Source organism: Pleurodeles waltl, chromosome 10, assembly GCF_031143425.1.
Source record: "Pleurodeles waltl isolate 20211129_DDA chromosome 10, aPleWal1.hap1.20221129, whole genome shotgun sequence".
In the NCBI taxonomy this organism is placed as follows: Eukaryota; Metazoa; Chordata; class Amphibia; order Caudata; family Salamandridae; genus Pleurodeles; species Pleurodeles waltl.
Genome location: NC_090449.1, coordinates 467,788,732 through 467,810,365, shown reverse-complemented (window position 1 = coordinate 467,810,365; position 21,634 = coordinate 467,788,732). Strand labels below are relative to the sequence as shown.

The 21,634-nt window shown below is 44.0% G+C and overlaps 1 protein-coding gene across 1 annotated transcript in view; it reads right to left on the bottom strand.

The window, feature by feature from the left end:
• LOC138261625 (SCO-spondin-like) overlaps positions 1-21,634 on the bottom strand; it is a 1,514,343-nt gene that overhangs the window by 279,825 nt on the left and 1,212,884 nt on the right. The window contains exon 101 of the mRNA XM_069210750.1: positions 17,711-17,827. Within this exon, the coding sequence (XP_069066851.1) occupies positions 17,711-17,827 (117 nt within the window). The remainder of the gene's footprint in view (positions 1-17,710; positions 17,828-21,634) is intronic.

Below are 21,634 nucleotides of genomic sequence, written 5' to 3'. Positions count from 1 at the left end.
GTGTGTATATAAGTAGGTTTTTGTACTTACCAACAAGTAGCCCATTGCCATACCGTCCATCCTGGAAGTGTTGATTGATGGTGCTGTGACGGAAGATGAATGAGTCATGGACACTCCCAGGATATTTTGCCACGATGTTGGTGATCAATCCTTGGTGATTGACAATGGTCTGCACATTGATGGAATGTGTGTGCTTCCTATTGCGGTAGAGGTGTTCAGTTGCAGCAGGTGGCACAAGGCGTACATGTGTGCAGTAGATTGCACCAAGGACATGTGGGAAGCCACTAATCAGGTAGAACCCCTGTTTTGTTTCCTGCTGCTTCTGCAGTGTGTTAGGGAAGCAGATGTGGCGGGCTGTGAGTCCAATGATGGCATCCAGTACTTTGGGTAAAAAGGCGGAGAATGATGGCTGTGATATTCCAGCAACCAGGGCACCAGTTGTTTGAAAAGAGTCACTTGCCAGCATGTGAAGTACGGCAAGTAGCTTGGTTTCGGTTGGGATGGAGCGGGGTGTCAGCAAGGTGGGTGCCAACTGTGGCTCTATGTTTCGCAGCAGCTGCTGAATGGCCTGCCAGTTCAACCTGCACCTCTGGAGGATATCATGTTCCCTGAGGCCATGAAGGGTTGTTCTGGTTCAAAATGTTTGACGCACATTCGGCGCAGACTGAGTATAAGTATGCCCCTATGTCTATGAGCCATTGTTTAAGAAATGTTTCATGTTGTGTTGTACCTCTACAAAGTGTAGTGTCGAGGGAGAAGATGGAAGATGTTTCATATCTTAAGAAATGGGATAGTGCTAAAGATTTAGACAATTATGTTGCTCTCTTTGATTTGCCAATGCGACCCTTACCATGATGACACCATAATGAATCTATAAATACTTTAGTTAGTTATGTATATAATGCTCTGTGCTTTGTGGATCTGGAGCTCTTTCTTTATTCCCTATGGGAACGTGCTGCTTAGAACATGCTGAGACTCTGTCCATTTATTCCCCAGATTTTTCTTATGAGATTCTGCCAGTACTATTTATGCATTTGACTCTCAGTGGTTTGTTTAGGCATGACTAATAGGGGCTAAGTTTTGTGACTTTGTATTTCTGTATATAAGCTTTCATTGTGATTCATGCATTTATTCTCTATACCAAATTATGCAACATTTCTGTGATAAACCTATTTTGCACTATTTTTTATTAGAACTTATACATTATATATTCAGAGTATTATATCTGATTTTGTTTTACTTTGCTAAACTATGTATTTTTCTAATGATGAGTGTTGTCTCAAACCACTAGATCAGTGGGAGTCTTTGGAGCTGATTTGAGTTGGTAAACATTTGGGGTGTTTTAAGGATTCAGGTGATTATTGGGGTTTGGCTTCTACAGTTACCATTCTTGATTCTCTGATGATTTATATAGGTTTACAAAGACTTCAACTTCTGTTTAATTGATGCACCTGGCTGTAAGCATGTAAGGTTGTCATAGTAGAGAACTGGATTTTGCCATTCATAAAATGAGGGGGCAGTGAGGCAGTGTTGAGGCAAGTCAGGTCTGGGTAGTTGATACAAGGTCAGCTGTGGGGCTTTTGTATTTTGTGGGGAATTTAATAACTTCGATCCACCAGCTATTAGGAGCTCAGTCTCCATGGACAGTCTAAGGTAAAGCACTAACAAAGGACTCAAAGGGAGATTGTTATGTACTATGTCAGGGAGGCTGTAAATACAACTGACGTCACAAGAGGTCTACATGTGTAGCACTTCCATTGTAAGTATGTCTACATGCAGAAAGAACATCATAAAAAGTACATTAATGACAGCCTTCTCTGTTTCTGCCTACCTTTAAGAACATGATGCAAATATTGATCTAACAAATGTTAATAAAGACAGAGCTTTCAATACTACTTTTGAGAGTTTATGAGCAGTGTTTGGAGGGGGGTTAACAATACACTCATGTGACATAAATTTAAAATCATGTAATATGCTTAAAGCTAATGCTGGTCTTAGTCGGAAGATGTTATGAGAATGAATGGCATCGAACCAGGTATGCAGGGGAAAATAAGTTACCTCTTGTGGGACAAAGAGTGAAATGTGGACATAATTGTGTTTGAAGTACAATACAATTGAATATATTCCAATTGAAATGTCATTTTTTCAATTATTGACTGACATCTTCTAAAGATGTGCATGTTGTCTTGAAGCTGCAGGCAAGCTACACCCTGAATGTTGAGCCTGAATACCTCTTTGATGCCTAGTGTAATAGTGGTACTGCTGGAAGTGACTTATCCATGGGAAAGAGTGTGTGTTATATGGGGAGTAAACTGAGGGGGTTAATCAAACAAGATCATTGTGGCAAAATAATTCCTATTAGGCTCGTAAGAAGTATTTGCGAAGGTACATAGTGTATAATGAATGAGTGATTGAAAGAGTATACCAAGGGCAAAAAGTAAATTCCTTAACTGAGTAAATATGTTGATTTGTAAACCGTTTTTAACACTAGGAGTCTTGTAGATATAAACAAACTCACATTCCGAAATGTTGATGGTGTGATAGTCTAGCTATAGCTCCTACAGAGCCAACACAGATAAGAACCTAGATGCTAGAGTAATATTTGCAGAAAAAATGTTATTCCTTTAAGGGGTAATTAAGGCAGTTACAGTGGAAACTAGAGGATTCTGAGAATCACTAGTGTGCAATAATCTAAGCATTCTGGGAATCATGCAAGACACAGATCGTAAATCATTTGTTATCACTATATTTAAAAATTATTTTCCAGAACTTAAAGACTGAGACTAGGATTTGTGGATACAATGAGTTCATTGTTTTCCTTTAAATATAATAGAGTTATATTTTATATCTGCTGATGTGCAACACAATCCCAGGTCGATCATGGTCTTCTTTGTGAATTTTCTGCTAAGGCAAAAATGTTTCTGAAAAAAGCGAAACCCGAAGCAAAGGTTAAGGTCTTTTTTCTAAAACCAGATTCTCATTATGCTACACTGGGGAGAAGGTAGTGTTTGTGACAACTTATTAAACCATTCCTATATAAGACTCTAATGGGGGTCATTACGACCTCGGCGGTCTTTTCAAAAGACCGCCGAGGCCGCGGGAGACAGAATACCGCAATTGCCGGCGGTATTTCTGTCTCCCTATTATGACATTTCCGCTGGGCCAGAGGACTGTAACAGTGTTACCGTCTGCTGGCCCAGCGGAAATGTCACATCAACAATGCAGCCGGCTCATAATAGAGCCGGCGGCAATGCTGATGTGCAGCGGGTGCAGTAGCACCCGTCGCGCATTTCACTGCCCGAAATTCAATACAATACATACTATTAAATGACGCTTCAAAGAAATAGCACTAAATTTTCATAGTAGCGAAACATTTTTTTCCTGCTTGCATTTCTTTCTGAACATTTTCTTTTGCAAGCAAAGAATATTCACTCTTGCTTTCAAGCTTCTGCAAATATTTGCATCTAATCAGAGAGCATTCTCAGAGCATTATACTTAGCCTCATATTGTTAAGCCTTTCAAACGTGTGTACACTTTTTTTCTTTTTCTTTTTGTTTACTGGAACCACTGTCAGTAATACAGTGTGACCTTAAATACAAGTTGGTACAGCATTAATCTATGGGTGCACACATTACCTCAATTGCAGACAGTTCCCTTCCCTGTACACTGACAGCCAAAGGGTTTGTGCTGTATGAGATTGGGCCTACTTGTCCCAAGGACAAAATAAACATGAAAACATGTTGCCCTTGACTCCAAACAATATGTTTATTTTAGTTTTTCTTTATGTGACATACATAAATAAATGAACAAAATTCCTGTAATTCTGTGACTAATAAGACTTAAACAGCCCTAAAAAAGTCTGATGCCTGAGTACGACTGAGGGGTGAAAAAAACATTGGCTGGCCTAAGTTCTCCACTGACTCACATTTAAATAGAGGCTTTCTTTTGTTTAATTTGCATTAAAATAAACATATGTGATGATTAGCACAGGGGTATTGCCCTTGTGGGGTAAGACAATAATACTGCCAACAAGCCAATACGGGTCAGTGTAAGTCCAGAACTATTACCCTACTCTTGTAGAACACCTGGTTCCTTAAAATCAATTCAGCTATTAGCAGCTTTATATGGAGGTATTAACACCCACAACAAGAACTGCAACGGTTAGGACGTCCAGCACAGAGGGGTGGCTGAGATCCTCTCAATTTTACTTTTTACTATTATTCTAATACAATATAACATGTATGCTTTTTGATAACTGGTTCTTTTGCTATGATCTCTTTCAGTGCTGGGCTCTCCTCTCTCTCTCTCTCTCTCTCTCTCTCTCTATATATATATATATATATATATATATATGCACACACACACACACACACACAATGCCTGATTTACAAAGGGAAACTTACACTTTTGTGTAAGTTTATGATTGTTTGCTATTCACAAAGGGATTTATAAGTAGTATCTTTACAAGTTCAGAGTCTCCACCCATAAAAAGATAGATATTACTTGTAAATCCCTTTGAGAATAGCAAACAACCTTTAACTTACATGAAAGTGTAAGTCAAACAACCTTAAACTTACATAAAAATGTAAGTTTACCTTTGTGAATCAGGCCATCGGTTTCAGTAATCAAGCAATGTTTTTTTCTGCACTTTTCAAAAAAGGTTACTATAAAAAAGGCTGTTTCAAGACAGATGAAATTGTGGTAAATGGTGCAGATGTTTAATATTGTGCAGTTCAGTGAGAATAGACTGTTATGCCAATCAGCTTTTTTCCTTAGTATAGTTCATGATTAGCCCTGCAAGATCTGGGAAAGGTCAGCCATCAAATATCTTGGTCAACTCTTCTTTGATGGGACAATTCTGATGATCAGATTCAGGAAAACCTTGACTTACCTATACATGTTTTATCCCAATATCTTCAAATAGGGATTGTTTTTATTAGATTATATCCCTCATTACGAGGCTGGTGGTCACAAGTCTGCCAGCCTCACCGTGGCAGTCAGACCACCGCGGCTGTAGCGGTCTGACCACCACATTACAAGTTTGGTGGGCGGACCAGCGTAAAGACCACCATCCCTGCCACGATCAAAGACCCCGATGGGCTGACGGCGGTCCTGGTTGTAATCAGCCAGGCTGGCGCTGAACACAGCGCCACCCTGCTGGTTGCAACCTTGTTCTTCGCCAGCCTTTTCATGGCGGTTTCCCCATCATAAAAAGGCTGGTAGAGAATAAGTGCTAGGAGTGACAGGGGGGCCTTGCACTGCCCTTTCCCACGACATGGGCAGTGCAGGGCCCACCCTGCCCAGCACCATCGGAATGCTTAATGTCAGCTTTTCAGACAGTGCGCATTTCAAGGGTGCTGGTCGGCCCCCCATGTGCTATGAGATAGAACTCAGCTCCTTTAAGGGAGCCAGGTGCTATCTTGTAGCACTGTTCCCACCGGTCAGACCGGCAGGAACGATCTATTTCAAGGTTTCCACCAGTCATCCAGCTCTGTGGAAATCTTGTTATAGGGTGGAGGGGACACCACCGCCATGGTGTCCTCCCCGCAAGTTTGGCAGTCTGTGTTGGGACCAGCAAACTCAGAATGAGCCCCTTATTCTTCAAGAGGAGTACTCATCAAATACTTAGTGCCTGATTTAGAACTCGGAGGATGGGTTACTCCGTCACAACGGTGAAGGATATCCCATCAGAGGACTTCTAAACCAGGCCTGTGGGCCCTTTTATTCAATCTTTTTAGAAGGCTGTGCACTTGATTTAGATTTTCAAACTATCTATTGGAGGACTAAATTGCAAGGGGATATTAGCCCGGTTACGCTTTAACATTAAATCAAACTTGCAGATAAATGACTACTTTCAGTTAATCTTATCATCTTTAATTTATATTATATATCGGAACATTACTGAACAGGGGATCCAGTGTCAGCTCAGCATGGTTTCAGTGTTGATTTGATGGTTCTGGTATTATACATATATTTGATACAAGAGTTTTGGAGGCAGATGTTTCAGAGGCTTCCAAAGGTTTGTCATATACCTTTTATTTTCTACCCAGAATAAATGTTTTCTCTTTAATGGCAGTCATGATTATCTTTGTTAGCTATTGTTATTGCTAGACTCTGTTTTGCCATGTTATTGCTAGACTCTGTTTTGCCATAGCCTGGCTAGAGGCTAACTCTCCAACATTTGGCAATACTGGTCAATGTGTGTGCTCTGCTATCATATAGAGAACTCGGTGTATATGTATAAGGAGAAAACAGTTTGGACACAATGTCAGAAGGCCTGGGGTCCATTATAGAACTGCATCAATAAGAATCGTTCGGTCCTCCAACTTGACTGTCATTGTATCTTATAATAGAGTGAATATTCCGTGCCTTAATCATATTGATAAATTACAATGTACAAATTGTGAAATTTATCCAATTCCATAATGCTTGTAACCTTATATTTAGTCATTTTGTATATGATATTCTTTCACTTTCATAATTAAAAAAAGAGGAATAAAACAAGGTAGCTAACCAAATTCAATCTTCTCATATCTGGTAGAAGACCACTGTTTTTGTAACTGAGCATACAAATGTAAACTAGTAAACTGGTCTGATCCATAAAAAAATAAAAAGGTAAGTCTTTTAGGTGATATTTTCCTTATCATCACATGTTATCAAAAAATGACCATTTCTTGGTGGATGGCAAATAGATAGTGTGAGGGAGACCAGTCTCCTGTGGCTGGAAAGACAAAATATGAAATTGGCATGATAGATAGAAATTAGGGTTTATTGATAGCATTTTTGGAGTGGCTTACGGCGAAATAAGACTTACAGAGATATACAGAAACATCTTTGTACAAACACATCTCAAATCATACAAATTGAGAAGAATTTAAAGTAGCTCACTGGGATTAGGGTTATATGAGATGATGTCATCATCAAAATATCTTTATTTGGTTAAGAATAATCATAAAAGAGGTAAACATATATTCTGAAAACATGAATAAAAACGCCTCATGATTTGACATAACAGTACAAATTCTGTAATATTTCGTAGACAGAGGCTCTCAATAAAAATATATAACACTATAATATAAAAACATATTGCATTAAAAATATCTTACAATATAACCTAGATTTTAAAAAAATGCAAATGATGCCTTTGAGCATAAAACAAGCAGTGTTGGCACGCATTTAATCACAACATTTTCCTCAATCTAATCGAGTGCTAGATGTATTTAGCCATCATCAAGCAAATAAGAATAGAAGGTAATGAATTAATGTATCACACATTCTGTCTACTATGTCTAAATCAGTTTGTTTTAGGATTGGAATAAAAAAACGAATAAAAAAACGTTTTGTAAGGGAGACATAACATTTTCAAAAAAGCATAAGGCCATAGCTGTTTGAGGTGATCGTAGATCATGTGGATCACAGGGACAATCTAGCATAATACTGAAAAGTTTTCCAAAAGTCACCAAATAGTGTACAGTTTAAGCTTTAACTGTGTGGGGAAGCATTGGATATTAGTGACCCAGGTAAAATAGGATTCCATTCCAGGTAATGCAGTAATTGTTAGATAGTCCATCACTGTACATTTTGAGAATTTGGTAACATTGTACAGAAGGCATAAAACCGAGTATTAACAATATCCTTCCGAAAAAGGAGAGAACCTCTGGGTTACTAAATAGTTCTGGCATATTCAAAGTTGTACATACTTTCTTTATGTACCCCAACCAAAGGATCTTCATGGCTTTATCTAAATTAAAACAGTTGGAAAATACATGCCTATTGAAAGTGGTTTCGAACTTAGTGCACACTGATAACCACAGCATAAATGGACACACTTTAATATAATCAGTTGTATCATCAATCTCTAGCTCAGTGTAACACAAGAAGGTAGCTGTACTCTTAGGGATAGCCAATAACCTATTAACAAATGCATTCACTACTGACTGGAGAGCTGCTAAATAGTCCAGCATCCCCCGAAGTCTGTACCATAAGTAGCATGCAGAATGCGTTTAGTTTTGTAAACTGTCAGAAGTTCTTTTTTGGGGCTTTATCCCTACCTTGAAATAAAAACTGAACCATGTCTCCATGCTCCTAGCACATCCAGCACATTTTACATGCTCCAATGGTTTCCAACTGCAGGATTCATTAAATTAAACCCTCAAATAGGGTAAGGTGTGAACTGATCCAATCGTAATATTGTTTATAATGGAAGGCCTGGTGTTCCTCTTTTTTGGACCACAGATCATTATATGAGTTTTAGGTTGCTATATATGGTCAGAGCTAATCAGACATAAATTTATCAAACAGGTCTATTAGTCTCTGCAGACCTAATGGGGTCCTAGCAACATGCACCACATCATCAGCATAAAATATCTCTGGGATTGGGCAGGTTCCAACACAAGGCAGGTTTTTTGCTTGTGCTAATCAAAAATGTTGCCAGCCCATAAATATAGTGTGAACCAGGGGTGAGCATGTGACCCTGAAGCACATCCCTCTGAAGTTTAAAGGGCTGAGTGGTTTCGCCATTTGAACGATAACTAACACTTGCAGTTACCTTAATGTTCGAGTGCCTTAGGAAGCCAATAAGGTAATTATCCACTCTCCCTCCCCCATTAGACAAAATACTCAATAGCTTGGACTAGTTTACAAGGTTGAAAGCAGAGCTAATGTCCATGAAGGCCAAATACTAACTGCACTGTTTTACAGTAGAATACTTATCAATTAGGAAGTAGAGGTTAAGATTAAGTCATTGATCAACTGTGCCAAAACCGGCACACAAAAAACAAACTGGAGATCAGGGAGGATGCGATTGACCTGGGACCACATCCCAAGCCAATCCAAAATTAGCATACTAAAAGTGTTGCAATCAAATCAATTAAAGATATCAGACAATATCATTTTGGTTCACATTGGTCGTCCATTTAAAAAAAAAAAAACAATAGTAGTGTTAGACCAGGATTGAGGCAGACCAAAGTTAGTAAACTTTCTAGCATGTTAGCCAGTAGGGAAGCCCTAAATCGAATATTATATTTAAAAAGAATCAGCCAATACCCTGTCGGGGCAGGAAGCTCTTCACCTGGAGCTCCTATTAGCAGCAGCCACAACTTCTGAAAGCTTTACATCAAAAGAGAGAACACCCCACTATTTTCGCCCTAGTCACTATAACAGGTTAATTAATCATGTTGAGCATGGATAAACCTCAGAAGCGTATCTCACCGAGGGGGACTAAAATTGTCTAAACCTGACTCTGGAACATCCTTAAAGAAAGAATGTTTGATAAGCTGTTAAAATGCATGCCTATCTTTAAGGGTGCCAGCTGACAATAGTGTTTCACATGACAGTCCCCATCACGGTGAACCACTAAAGTCACTAAATTAACCTGTTCTTAATTCTCTGGTAGCTTAGCACAAAAAACACAAATTAAAAAAATAGAGTAAATAATTTATTTTTATAAATATAAATTATTTGACACCAAAATAACAAAAGTCCAATTAGCACAACCGGAGATATGCACTTTAAAAAATGTAGGTAAAAATAGTTCTTAAAAGCACAAGGGGCCAACTGTGGTTACCTGGTTGCAATGGACAACGAATCTGCAACTAGAATATGTCTCTACCAGATATTTCATTACCGAAGGTAAGTAACTTGTACATCTGATAGAGACTTCTAGTTGCAGATTCCTTACCTTAGAATAGATACCCAGGCAATGCCCTCCTCGGAGGTGGGCTGCGGATTAAGATCATACTAGAAAGTACTGCAGAACCGAACAACCAAAGTAGCCGTCCTGATCGACCTGACTGTCCAGGCAGTAATGTTTAGCAAACGTGTGCAGGGATGCCCACGTAGCTGCCTGGCAGATATCCAAGACAGGAACTCTGCATACTAACGCAGTGGAAGCAGAAGTTGCTCTGGTGGAATGAGCGCGCAAGGCCACAGGAGATTGCTTCTTGGCCAAAGCGTAGCACATTTTGATGCAAAGAAGTACCCATCAAGAGATGGTACATTTTTGCACTGCCTTCCTTTTCTTTGCACCCACATATCCAACAAAGAGTTGATCGTCCACCCGGAAATCTTTAGTACAATTTAGATAGAACATCAACGCTCTTTTTGGGTCCAGAGGGTGGAGTCTCTCCTCCTCATCGGAAGGATGCGGGGTGCGTAAAAGGTAGGGAAGGTGATGGACTGGTCTTCATGCAAAGGTGTAACAACCTTGGGAAGGAAGGAAGCCTTAGTTCGCAACATCACTTTGTCAGGGTGCGCAGACAAGAATGGAGGCTTTGAAGAAAGAGCTTGGAGCTCGCCTACTCTGCAAGTAGAAGTGATGGCAACAAGAAAGACAGTTTTGAAAGTGAGGAGCGGTAAAGGGCAATTGTGCATCGGCTCAGAGGGAGTACACATTAAGTAGGTAAGGACAAGATTGAGGTCCCACTGAGGCATGATCAATGGAGTGGGAGGAAATAAATGTGTGAAACCTTTAAGGAATCGATTAACAATAGGAGACATAAAGAGTGAGGGCTGATCAGGTAACATAAGAAAGGCCAATATAGCCAATAAATACCTTTTAAGGGTGCCCAAAGCAGAGCCCTGCTGGGCTAAAGAAAGAATTAACAAAATAATCTCAGAAAGAGTAGCAGAGAGGGGATCAACAGATTTGTTGGTACACCATGCCACAAATTTAGGCCAACGACTGGTGTATATCGTTTTGGTGGAGGGACGCCTGGCTGCTGAGATAACATTGCAGACTTCGGGTGGAAGGTCAAAAATCATCAACTGCTGCTGCTCAGTCTCCACACATGAAGGCGGAGATCGGACAGGTTCAGGTGGAGAACAGTCCCCTGTTGATGCAACAGAAGATCCGCCTGAAGAGGCAGTCTGAGTGGAGGATCGGTGGCCATGCTTAATAGTTCTGGATACCATACTCCTGGTGCCCCATTCGGAGCCACCAAGATAACTTGTGCCCGGTCGTTCCTGATCTTTTGAGAACTCTGGGCAGAAGTGGTACAGGCATAAAGGAGGCTGGAATTCCACTCGAGACGAAAAGTATCTCCGAGTAGTGCTGCCTTGGAAACTCCAATGCGCAAAACGGCTGACATTGCACATTCTCTGTGCGGGCGAACAGATCTAACCAAGGCTCTCCCCACTGCTGAAAGAGACCTTGTGCCACCTCTGGATGGAGGTGCCATTTGTGATCAGCTGTGCATCAACGGCTAAGCTTGTCTGCTCTGGCATTCAGAGAGCCCGCCAAATGCTGAACCACCAGGGTAATGTCCTGATGTTCCAGCCATGTCCAGAGGTGTAGTGCCTCCTGACAAAGGGTCCAGGACCCTACTCCACCCTGTTTCTTGCAGTACTACATGGCAGTAGTGTTGTCCGTGAACACTTGCACTACTTTCCCTTGCAGAGAGGGAAGAAATGCTGTCAATGCAAGCCTGATCGCCCAGAGTTCCAGAAGATTGATAGTGAGCCCAGACTCTGCTGGAGACCAACGGCCTCTGATCTCCGCCTCTCCCATGTGGCCGTCCTAACCCAGAAGTGATGCATCTGTCACTATGGATAGATCTGGCTTAGGAAGGGAGGGGGATCTGCTGTGGACCCAATGGGGATTCTAAAGCCACCAATGTAGGTCTTTTGCAGTCCCCTCTGAGATCTGGGCCATGTCGGAGAGATTTCCCTGATGCTGCACCCACTGGAACTTCAAGTCCCACTGCAGAGCCCGTATGTGCCATCTGGCATGTGTCCCTAGCAGGATGCCATGAGGCCCAGCAGCCTCAGACTCAGTCTCACCGAAACCCAAGTCAGAGGCAGAAAGATCAGAATCATAGCCTGAATATCTTTGCTTTTCGTGAGGATAAGCCCGAAACTGCACTGTGTCTAGAAAAAGCTCCAATGAAAGGGAGGGTCTGAGAGGGAGGCAGGTGTGACTTCAGCACATTTATAGTGAACCCCAGCGTGTGCAGAAGGTTTGCCGTAGTCTAAAGGTGGGAGGCGACTTTCTGGGGCGAGTCCACCTTCAACAGCCAGTCATCAAGGTAGGGGAAGACTGAAACCTCTAACCGGCACATGTGAGCTACAACCACCGCCATCACTTTTGTGAACACCCCAGGGGCGATGGTAAGGCTGAAGGGGAGCACAGTAAACTGAAACCTCTGGTTCCCTGTCCCACTCCCACGTGGGTTTCTGCGTCCCCAGTCATGCAGTGGCTGAACAGCATGGGTGGCACGGTGGCTGGGTTGGGGACGCGACAAGGAGCCCCTTCCGTGGCTAGGAAAGGGGCACAAGGCAGACTGTTGGGGGCGAGGGGCAGTGGAAAGGCCAAGGGACCTAGCCGTAGTCTGGAAGTCCTTGAACCTCTCTAAGGCTGAATTCGCCTTGTCTCCAAAGAGACGGGAGCCATCAAAGGGCATGTCCATAAGAGACTATTGGACATCCCCCGAAAAAACAGAAGTACGCAACCAGGCGTGGCGTCTCAAGGCTACAACCTTCACAACTGATCTGCCTACAGAGACGGTCACATCGGATTGTGAACGTCGCCACATCTTTCCCATTAGTGACAGCTTGGAAGACGATAGCACGGGCAACTTGTGTAACCGTATCCCACAGAGAGTGGGTATAGCAGCCCAAAAGGCATGCAGTGTTCACAGACCGCATCGCAGGGCTGGAGGAAGAAAACATCTTCTTCCCAAATTGTTCCAACCTTTTTGATTCTCTATCTGGGGGTGCGGAAGGGAATGGGCCCGAGGAAGAGGAAGCCTAGATGACAAGACTTGCAGGCGTGGGGTGTTGAGACACAAATTTAGGATAGTTCAGGGCCGATGGCGGTAGTCCTGTTCACAGGAGCCCCTGTGTTGGGTTTGGACCAAGTACCCAAGTGGACATTGGTGAGGGCTTCATTGAATGGCAGAAGGGGCTCAGATGCGGAAGACCCTGGCTGAAGCACCTCTGTCAGGAGATTTGACCTGACCTGTACAGTAGGCAGCTCAAGGCCAAGGACCTCAGATGCTCTACTGACCACCCTAGAATAAGTTGCTCACTCCGCGGTAGCCACAGTCGGGGTAGACAGCATGCCAGTGTCTGGAGAAGTGTCCAGGCCACTGGCCTCACCCAACTCCTGTGCCCAGTCCAAATTAGGGTCATCCTGGTATTCATAAGTGTCCAGGGACACCTCCAATCTTTCCCCAAATTCATACCTATAAGAAAAAGGGTCCAAATCTGACCTGGGGTGAGTAGGCCCCATCAAAGCCAGATACGGCGTCAGCAGGCGCCGTTCGGACTCCGAGTCGTCGGGGATGAGGATCGGGTCGACGCCGATGGTGGGCACCACCGATGTCAGGAGCATCGACAATCAAACCGGTGCCGGGGAAGGTCTCTGTGTTACAAACGGTGTCGGTGCGGATCCGCAAGCAGAGCTGGAAGGGATGTCAGTGGCTGGAGCCGAAGCCGCCGGCGCGGAACCCAAAGGCCTCCCGACCAAGCCGCTTTGGCCCAAAGTCACCAGATCTGGGTCGGGTTGTCTAAAAATTAGGCACATGGCCTCAGAAAACTCCTTTAATTGATTAAGCAGGCACTGAAGATGGAGGCCTCGAGCGTTGACGCTCCTCCTGCATCACTGCTGATGATGAGCTGTGCAACGGGGTGAAGTCGAAGGGTGACAGGACCGCTTCGACTTCTTCTTCTTCTTACTTGTGCCTGAAGACTTGGAGGAAGAAGAATGGTGGTGGCTCCTGAGTGGTCTCAATACCTTCCCCTCGAGCGAGACAGGGACCTACGCGGAGTCGAGCACGTGCTGCCATGAGCTTGAGGGACCGCTCCCTCAAGGCCTTGGGGTGCATGGCCCGGCACTCGACTTCCGATCATAGTCGGGCTCCAAGCACCACAAACAGACCCGATGCGGATCCGTCACCGACATCATGGGGTGACAGTCCTCGCACAGCTTGAAACCAGTCTTCGGGGACATCTCGACGCACCAAAAAACTGACAAAAAAATTCAACAAATAGTTAAAATCGGTCAAAAAGAGACCAGAGAAGTTCTCTCCGGATTAGCGTGTGGCGCAGAAAGAAAAGAATTGATGTCACTGTGCTGAAGCTGCGTCTATGTACTACTCCCGGACTTCATCATGGAGACTACAATGCCAACGATTCCCACGGAGTCGACCAATACCACCTACCGACACGCAAGGGTATTTCTTGAAGAAATAATCTCTGGATCCAGTCTGACGCCTGGGGGAAAACTCTAAGGTAAGGAATCTCCAACTAGAAGTCTATCAGATTTCTATTTTTCTGCATCAAGTGGAGTGCTTTGCTAGTGCGGGACGAGCGCTGGAGATTGTCGGGGAAGTGAGGGTAGAGGCTGAACACTTTCCCCTGAGGGCTGAACAGAGTCTGCTTGGTGTGATCTTCCAGTCCTAACCATCATGTGGCCAGGAGTTCAGGGAGTGCGTACTGAGCATTGCCCTCTGGTGCCTCGGTGTAGGGAAAACAATGAGACCCTGTGTGCCCCTCCCCCTGGCCGGTGAGAAGTGGTCAGGAAGACCGAGAGATGGCAGCAGTGGCCACCGGCAGTTTTCTAAGATGTGCAGATGAGGTGTGCACTGTTCGGTGCCCCCGGGCCACAAGCAGGCACTCACTCCTGCTGAGGATTCCCAGATAGAAGCTGCTCCGTGCTTTGGAGTGGAGGTGAATCACCACTTGGCCCTCCAACAATAAAGGCAGCGGCCGGCCTTGGGAGTGTGGGGGCCGTGCCACACACAGGACTGAGGAGCCCCGAAGGTGACTGGGAGAGGGCAGGCTCCCTGTGAGAACCCTGAAGTTAACAGCCATGCTACATGGACACGGGCAGCTGTCTTGATGGTTGTCATATGCGGGAGACCCCAAGAAGTCACCCTGCCATTGGGAGAGTCGTGGGTGTGTGCCTCCCCCACGCTGTCCATACCTTCAGGGGCATTTTTGGTTTCACCAACCCTAAGTGGGATGGGACAGAAACCTCAATAGAGGTCACGTTCCCACTAGCTGGAAAAGTACAGCACTCTGTGTAGAAGGAGTGCAGGAGCTCTTCGACTGGACCGATCTGGTTTGTATTTAATGCCCCGCGAGTTAAAGTAGCGCAGATGTGTATTGACTTTTATTTAGAAGGTGCTTTGAAACCATAACAAGTTATTCAGTCCCCAAGGATTGACCATGCCCTTATTACTTATGCTAGATGTTATGCCCTGATTGCTTATGTTGTTATTGCCTTTCAAGGATAATAGATGTATTTCAGGATATACAAGCTATGCTTTGGGAGGGAGTGCTTACTATGACATGTGGAATATGGAGATGTTTCTTTTTCATGGCACTACGATGGCCTGGCAATTGCCTGTTTTGTCAAAGCCATTACTAATTTGTGTAATTTTTGGTATATGTTTTTATGCAATACAGTATTTTATATAGCTTATTTTGAAGTCTCATTTGTGGTGTATGTATTGTGCCACTGGATTGTGTCTGTTGTACAAGCGTTTTATACATTGTCTCTGAGATAAGCCTGACTGCTTCTGCCAAGCTACGAAAGGGGTGAGCAGGGGTTATCTCGGGTGAGTAGCTCCCTTGCCTTGACTAGAGAGGTGGTTACTGCCTTGCCTAGGTGCCTACCCCATCCCACGAGGAACCCTGTTTCTAACATTTACCATTAAAGAGGGTTTTAAATGACAATGTCTCATACACCACACATTAATTTCCTTTTGTTCTCAATCAAATGTTAGCACTTATTAAATGAAATACCGCAACCCAATGTTATCCCATCCCATGGGAGAGGTAGGCCTCACAGTAGGGTAAAACGAATTTAGGAGTTTTTCACTACAAGGACATGTAAAACTTAAAATTACATGTCCAACCTTCTAATTGCAATGCACTGTGTCATGGGCTGTCTAGAGCCTATCTTAGGGGTGACATATGTGCTAAAATAGGAGCTTAATGTTTGGCATGGGGGTCATATTGCCAACTCGAATTGGCAACTTCAAACTGTTAGCAGGCTGCAATGACAAGCCTGGGACATGTTTTAATTGCTGCTTAAGTGGCTGGCACAATAAGTGCTATAAGCCTACTAATAGCTTTTCATTTACAGGCCTTGGGTATATGGTATACCACTTTACTTGGGACTTACACGTAAATTAAATGGCCCAATCAGGTTTAAGCCAATTTTACCACGTTTTACGGTGTGAGCAAGCACTCTCTGGTTAGCAATGGTAAAGTGCACAGAGTCCTAAAGCCAGCAAAACCAAATTCAGCAAAATAGAAGGGTAAAGGCAAAATACGTGGGGGAAGACCACCCTAAGGCTGACAGGTTTAACACTCTCTTACCTATTTCACTTCTCTGTAAAAAAAATGTTACCCCCTCCCATTTTATTTCTGGATATACTCTGCAATCCCTCAAGCCTAGAGATTTAATTACAACTAATGACCGCTCTAAAACAACAAATCCTAAGAACACGATGGGCAACAGATTTGGCACATTAATTAATCAAACATGAATGAAGATAAATTGTCAAGGAATGTTAGGCTTGAATTAATTCAGGTTTAAATATTTGGCACAGCACTTATTAAACCCCAGCCAACCACATTAAATGCATAGAACTATATGCGACAAGTGCCCTACCTGCTCAACGAATTATGCCAAACCAACATCCATGATCTGATCCTATAGCAAAAGGCATCTTCTAAGGAGGAAATCATACTGATATCTGAAAAGTTGACCACAATAAAGCTAGAAAATGCCCAAAAAACTTGTGTATTAGTCCTGCTCACCCGATCAAAGAAAAATAAATATGAATGACAACTGTTTGATTTAGCATTCATACTATGTAAGATATGAATTGCCCAAAATGGGAAAGGGGAGTCCTCTCCACCCTAAAACAGCGGAAACAGGAACTAATAAAGAGGACAGAAGCCAACAGCCAGGTCACAGTGAAACAGACAACAAAATAAACCAATAGAGGTCACTAGCTAGGACATTGCGTTATTAGAACATTCATACGACAAGACCGCATTGAACGTCTCTCACGTTACCTAAAGGTACCTGGTATTAGTTAATAGAAACACATAAATTACAAACAGGAATTCAAATAGCAGAATTCACGACCAACAGTGCCTAGTCTCATTATATGCAGCAATGTTCACAGCATCATAGTATATGGTTAGAAATTAGTACATTATTAGATGATTAAATATGTGTGAAAAATAACACTATTAACAAAATATGGATAGTGCACTGCGTACTATTGACAATTTACTGGGAGAGTCAGAGTAATCGGTAAGAGTAATTATAGCCATCAGAAAGAATGCTACTGGAGGTAATTTGTTCTAATGTATTCTGACGCCTGCAGAATACTCCGAAAAATGTATCCCTGCATTAATAGAGAATGGATGATAATAAAGACAGAGCTTGATCAAAAGAGACAGTATCACTATCATAGAAACTAGTACTAAGAGCCACTTTCCAAGTCCAGACATTAGTGTTTTCCAGGAAGTGAAGAGAGGTGAGAAACAGGTAAGTTTACACACCTGAAGATGTCATCTGCGAATATCTTCAGTAGACAATCTATTGATCCGACACTCAACGGGAGTGTGATTCTGTATCATAAGCTTATTTTTTCTGCTGTTTTGTAAAGTTGTTAAGAAAACAAACGCAACATTTGAACTGCCGTTTTTCAACTGGATTAACTTTGTATAAGAATCGGTACATCACCTGTTCGGCACTCTCCCTGCAGACACTCCACATGCTCCCACAGGTCAGTGCAGGCACGAGGGCACTGGTTTGCACAGGAAGTCTTGTAGGCCTTGCCTCGATCCTCACACTCTTCTCCTACAAGAAAGAGAAATGGTGCATGGTTGGACCTCGCTTTTTTACAAGGCACAACAAGACCCTCTCGTTATTGGCTCTTTAAAACATACTTGTCGTGATTGAGTCTTGTAAGGTCCAGCATTCCTGTACACCCGATTAGTGAGTCACCGACAATTACATGCACACAAACATACACCCGCACACAAGCAAATACTCATGCCATTTTCAGACAGGAAGCCCATGGGGGCTGCAGCCGCTTCATTATCTAGCTCATATGACATTGTTTTTAATCAAATTTTTAAAATACTTTTTTTAAATTCAAATTGCAATTTTTTTAACTATGTACTTGCTGTACTGCCCTTTTGCATGCAGCTTTTTGCTTTTCACATGGCACTTTAATTTACAGGCTGAGATATAAGATGAGCCTACAAACTGCTTTAATAGTATGTGCTGGACTCACTCTGCACTTTAGTTGTAATAGGTGGAGATTGTAAAGTTATTTTAAAATTAAGGGGGTCATTATGACCCCAGCGGGAGGTGATAATGTGGCGGTAGTACCGCCAACAGGCTGGCGGTACTTACCGCCACATTATGATCGTGGCGGACCCGTGGCGGTAATACCGCCGAAACCCCCAGGCTGCTGCCAGACAGCAGCCTGGCGGTCTCCGCGGTTGTAATCCACCAGGGCAGCGTTGCCCTGGTGATTACGAGTCCCCATCCACCAGCCTGTCCATGGTGGTAAACACCGCCATGGGAAGGCTGGCGGTATGGGAGACTAGGGGGCTGCTGCAGTGACCATGCACTTGGCATGGGCACTGCAGGGGCCCCCATGCACAGCCCCATTGTGCATTCCACTGCCCGAATTACGGGCAGTGTAATGCGCAACGGATGCTATTGCACAACGGATGCTACTGCACCCGATGCATCCCAACATTGCGGCCGGCTCGATAACAAGCCGGCTTCAATGTTGAGGTGACTTTTCCGCTGGGCCAGCGGGCGGAAACACTGTTTCCGTCCGCTGGCCCAGCAGAAATGTCATAATAGGTCGCCAAACATACTGCCAGCCCTGGCGGTATGTTGGCACCCGCGGCTTCGGCAGTCTTTTAAAAAGATCGCCGAAGTTGTAATGAGGGCCTAAGTGTTGGAAGCATGCTGCACTTTAGTTTTATATTGGACACATGCCTGGCATTTTAATCCTTGCTGTTTTCCTTTGACATCTTAGCTCCCCGGTACGCCGCGGGCTACAATTGAGCGGAATGAGCTAAAACACCAACTAGCTTTTTTGCTGGACCAATGTGGCCACCATTTTAAGTGGTTGCAGTCCAAATGATATGCATCTTCTACTGGAGCTCCCTCTGTCCACCCCTAGACGGTGCTAGGGAAAAGGGATGCTGCCACTTTTAAGCCCTCTCCTAGTGTTGTGAAAGGAAGGCATGATTCACACGCTTAACTTATGGTCCTTCAGCCTCTGGACACCAAGGGGATTTGCTTTGTCAAGCTTAATTTGGATAACAGCGAAGCGGACCATTTGCCATGTACCTGCATGTTTCAGTTTAAAACCGCGAATGTTCCTCATATGTCCCTGTCGCCCGGGGAAGATAAACTGTGCTGTGAAAGTGTTGGACCTGACCTTAATAATCTGATTTATATTCTGAGAGCATTAATTAATTCCTACTCCCTGGTTAAACATAGAAATGAAGTCCATGGTTTGATTCTTTCATTGTCCCTTGATTGTTTATTCCTTACTGAAAGACGGGTTAGAGAGGACTCAGGCCACGATCTAGTTGGCCGATGCCTCCAGGCTACACCATTTCATGACTTGTTCACCAGGGCCGGAGAGAGGGTGGGCTGGCTATTATGGCATTCATTGCAGCAGTACCCTTGATCCGGTGAGTAAGAATTTAGCAGACTCCTCGGATGCAGCCTTTTTTAGGCTTAAGTGTTCGGCCAAATATACTTTTTCAAGCCAAAATGCACATTCAGTCACAGATCTGGGTTCAATCCATCGTTTTTTGCTCACCATGCCACCCCCAGTTTGGACCCAGCCATATGCAAATCAGTCTTGACCCTGCTCCCAGTGGGAACAATCCAGCCAAACTGCCTAGATCAGCCTGGCTGATGAGGGGTGATACCCCAAAACTGATCCCAAGGATGCTTGTTTCTGGTTCAAGCAGGACCTGGCTTGGCAGTTCGGGCTGGACTGTTCCGATGCGAAGCAGGGTCCCGACTGCTTTGCATATGTCTGGGTCTACCTTGGGGTAACAAAATAGTGATGGACTAAACCCAGATCTGGGACTGGGGATGAGTGCTGGAAAAGTTTAAACACTGTCCATTATTTTATTTTGTGACACTGCTATGGGCACTCTACGTGGCTAGGGTATGCCCAGACGTGGTTTCCTTGCTCACAGCACCACTAGATTCAAGCAAGCCTGGCTGATGAGGGGTGATACCCCGAAACTGGTCCCAGGATGCTTGTTTCAAATCCTGGGAGGACCTGGCTTAGCAGTTCGGGCTGGACTGTTCCCATAATGAGCAGGGTCAAGACTGATTTGCATATGGCTTGGTCCAAACTGGGGTGAATTTGCGAGCAAAATAATGATGCATTAAACCCAGATCTGTGACTGGGGGGAGTGTTTGAAAAGTTCATCATTTTATTTTCTTATGTTGCTATAGGCAGTAGTTAGGGTATGCCCAGACATGGCTGATGAGAAGTGATACCCCAAAACCGGTCCCAGAATGATTGTTTCCGATCCAGGGAGGACTTGCCTTGGCAGCTCAGGTTGTACTTTTCCCATGGGAAGCAGGGTTAAGACAGATTTCCATATGGCTGGGTCCAAACTGGGGCGAGGTGGCAAGCAAAATATTGATGGATTAAACCCAGATCCAGTACTGGGGGTGAGTGTTTGAGAAGTTTGAACAGTCCATCCATAATTTTATTTTGCAATGTTGCTTTGTGCACCCAACATGGCTAGGGTATGCCCAGAAATGGGTCCCTTGCTCGCTGTGCCACTGGATTCAAGCAAGCCTGGCTGATGAGGGGTCATACCCTGAAATTGGTCCCAGGATGCTTCTTTCTGGTCCAGGGAGGACCTGGTTTTCCAGTTCGGGCTTGACAGTTCCCCTGGGGAGTGGTGACAAGACTGATTTGCATATGGCTGGGTGCAAACTGGGGTAATGTGGTGAGAAAAATAACAATGGATTAAACCATGGTCTGTGGCTGGGGATGAGTGTTTGAAAAGTTTCAACACTCCATCCATCATTTTACTTTCTGATGTTGCTATCTGTGTCCTAAGTTGCTAGGGTATGCCTTGATGTGGGTCCTTTCCTTGCTTTACCAATTGATTCAAGGTAACCTGGACGATGAGGAGTGATACCCCGAAACCGGTAACAGTATGCTTGTTTACGGTTCAGGGAGGTCCTGGCTTGGCAGTTTCGGCTGGACTGCTCCCATGGGGAGCAGGGTCAAGACTGATTTGCACATGGCTGGGTCCAAACTGGGGGTAACGTGGTGAGAAAAATAACAATGGATTAAACCCCGGTCTGTGACTAGGGATGAGTGTTTGAAAAGTTTCAACACTCCAGCCATCTTTTTACTTTCTGATGTTGCTATCTGTGTCCTAAGTTGCTGGGGAATGCCTTGATGAAGGTCCTTTCCTCGCTGCAGAAATCCATTCAAGCTAGTCTGGGTGATGAGGAGTGATACCCCAAAACCGGTCCCAGTATGCTTGTTTCCGGTCCTAGGAGGGCCTGGCTTGGCAGTTTGAGCAGGACTGCTCCTATGGTTGGGTGCAAACTGGGGTGAATTGGCGAGCAAAATAATGGTGCATT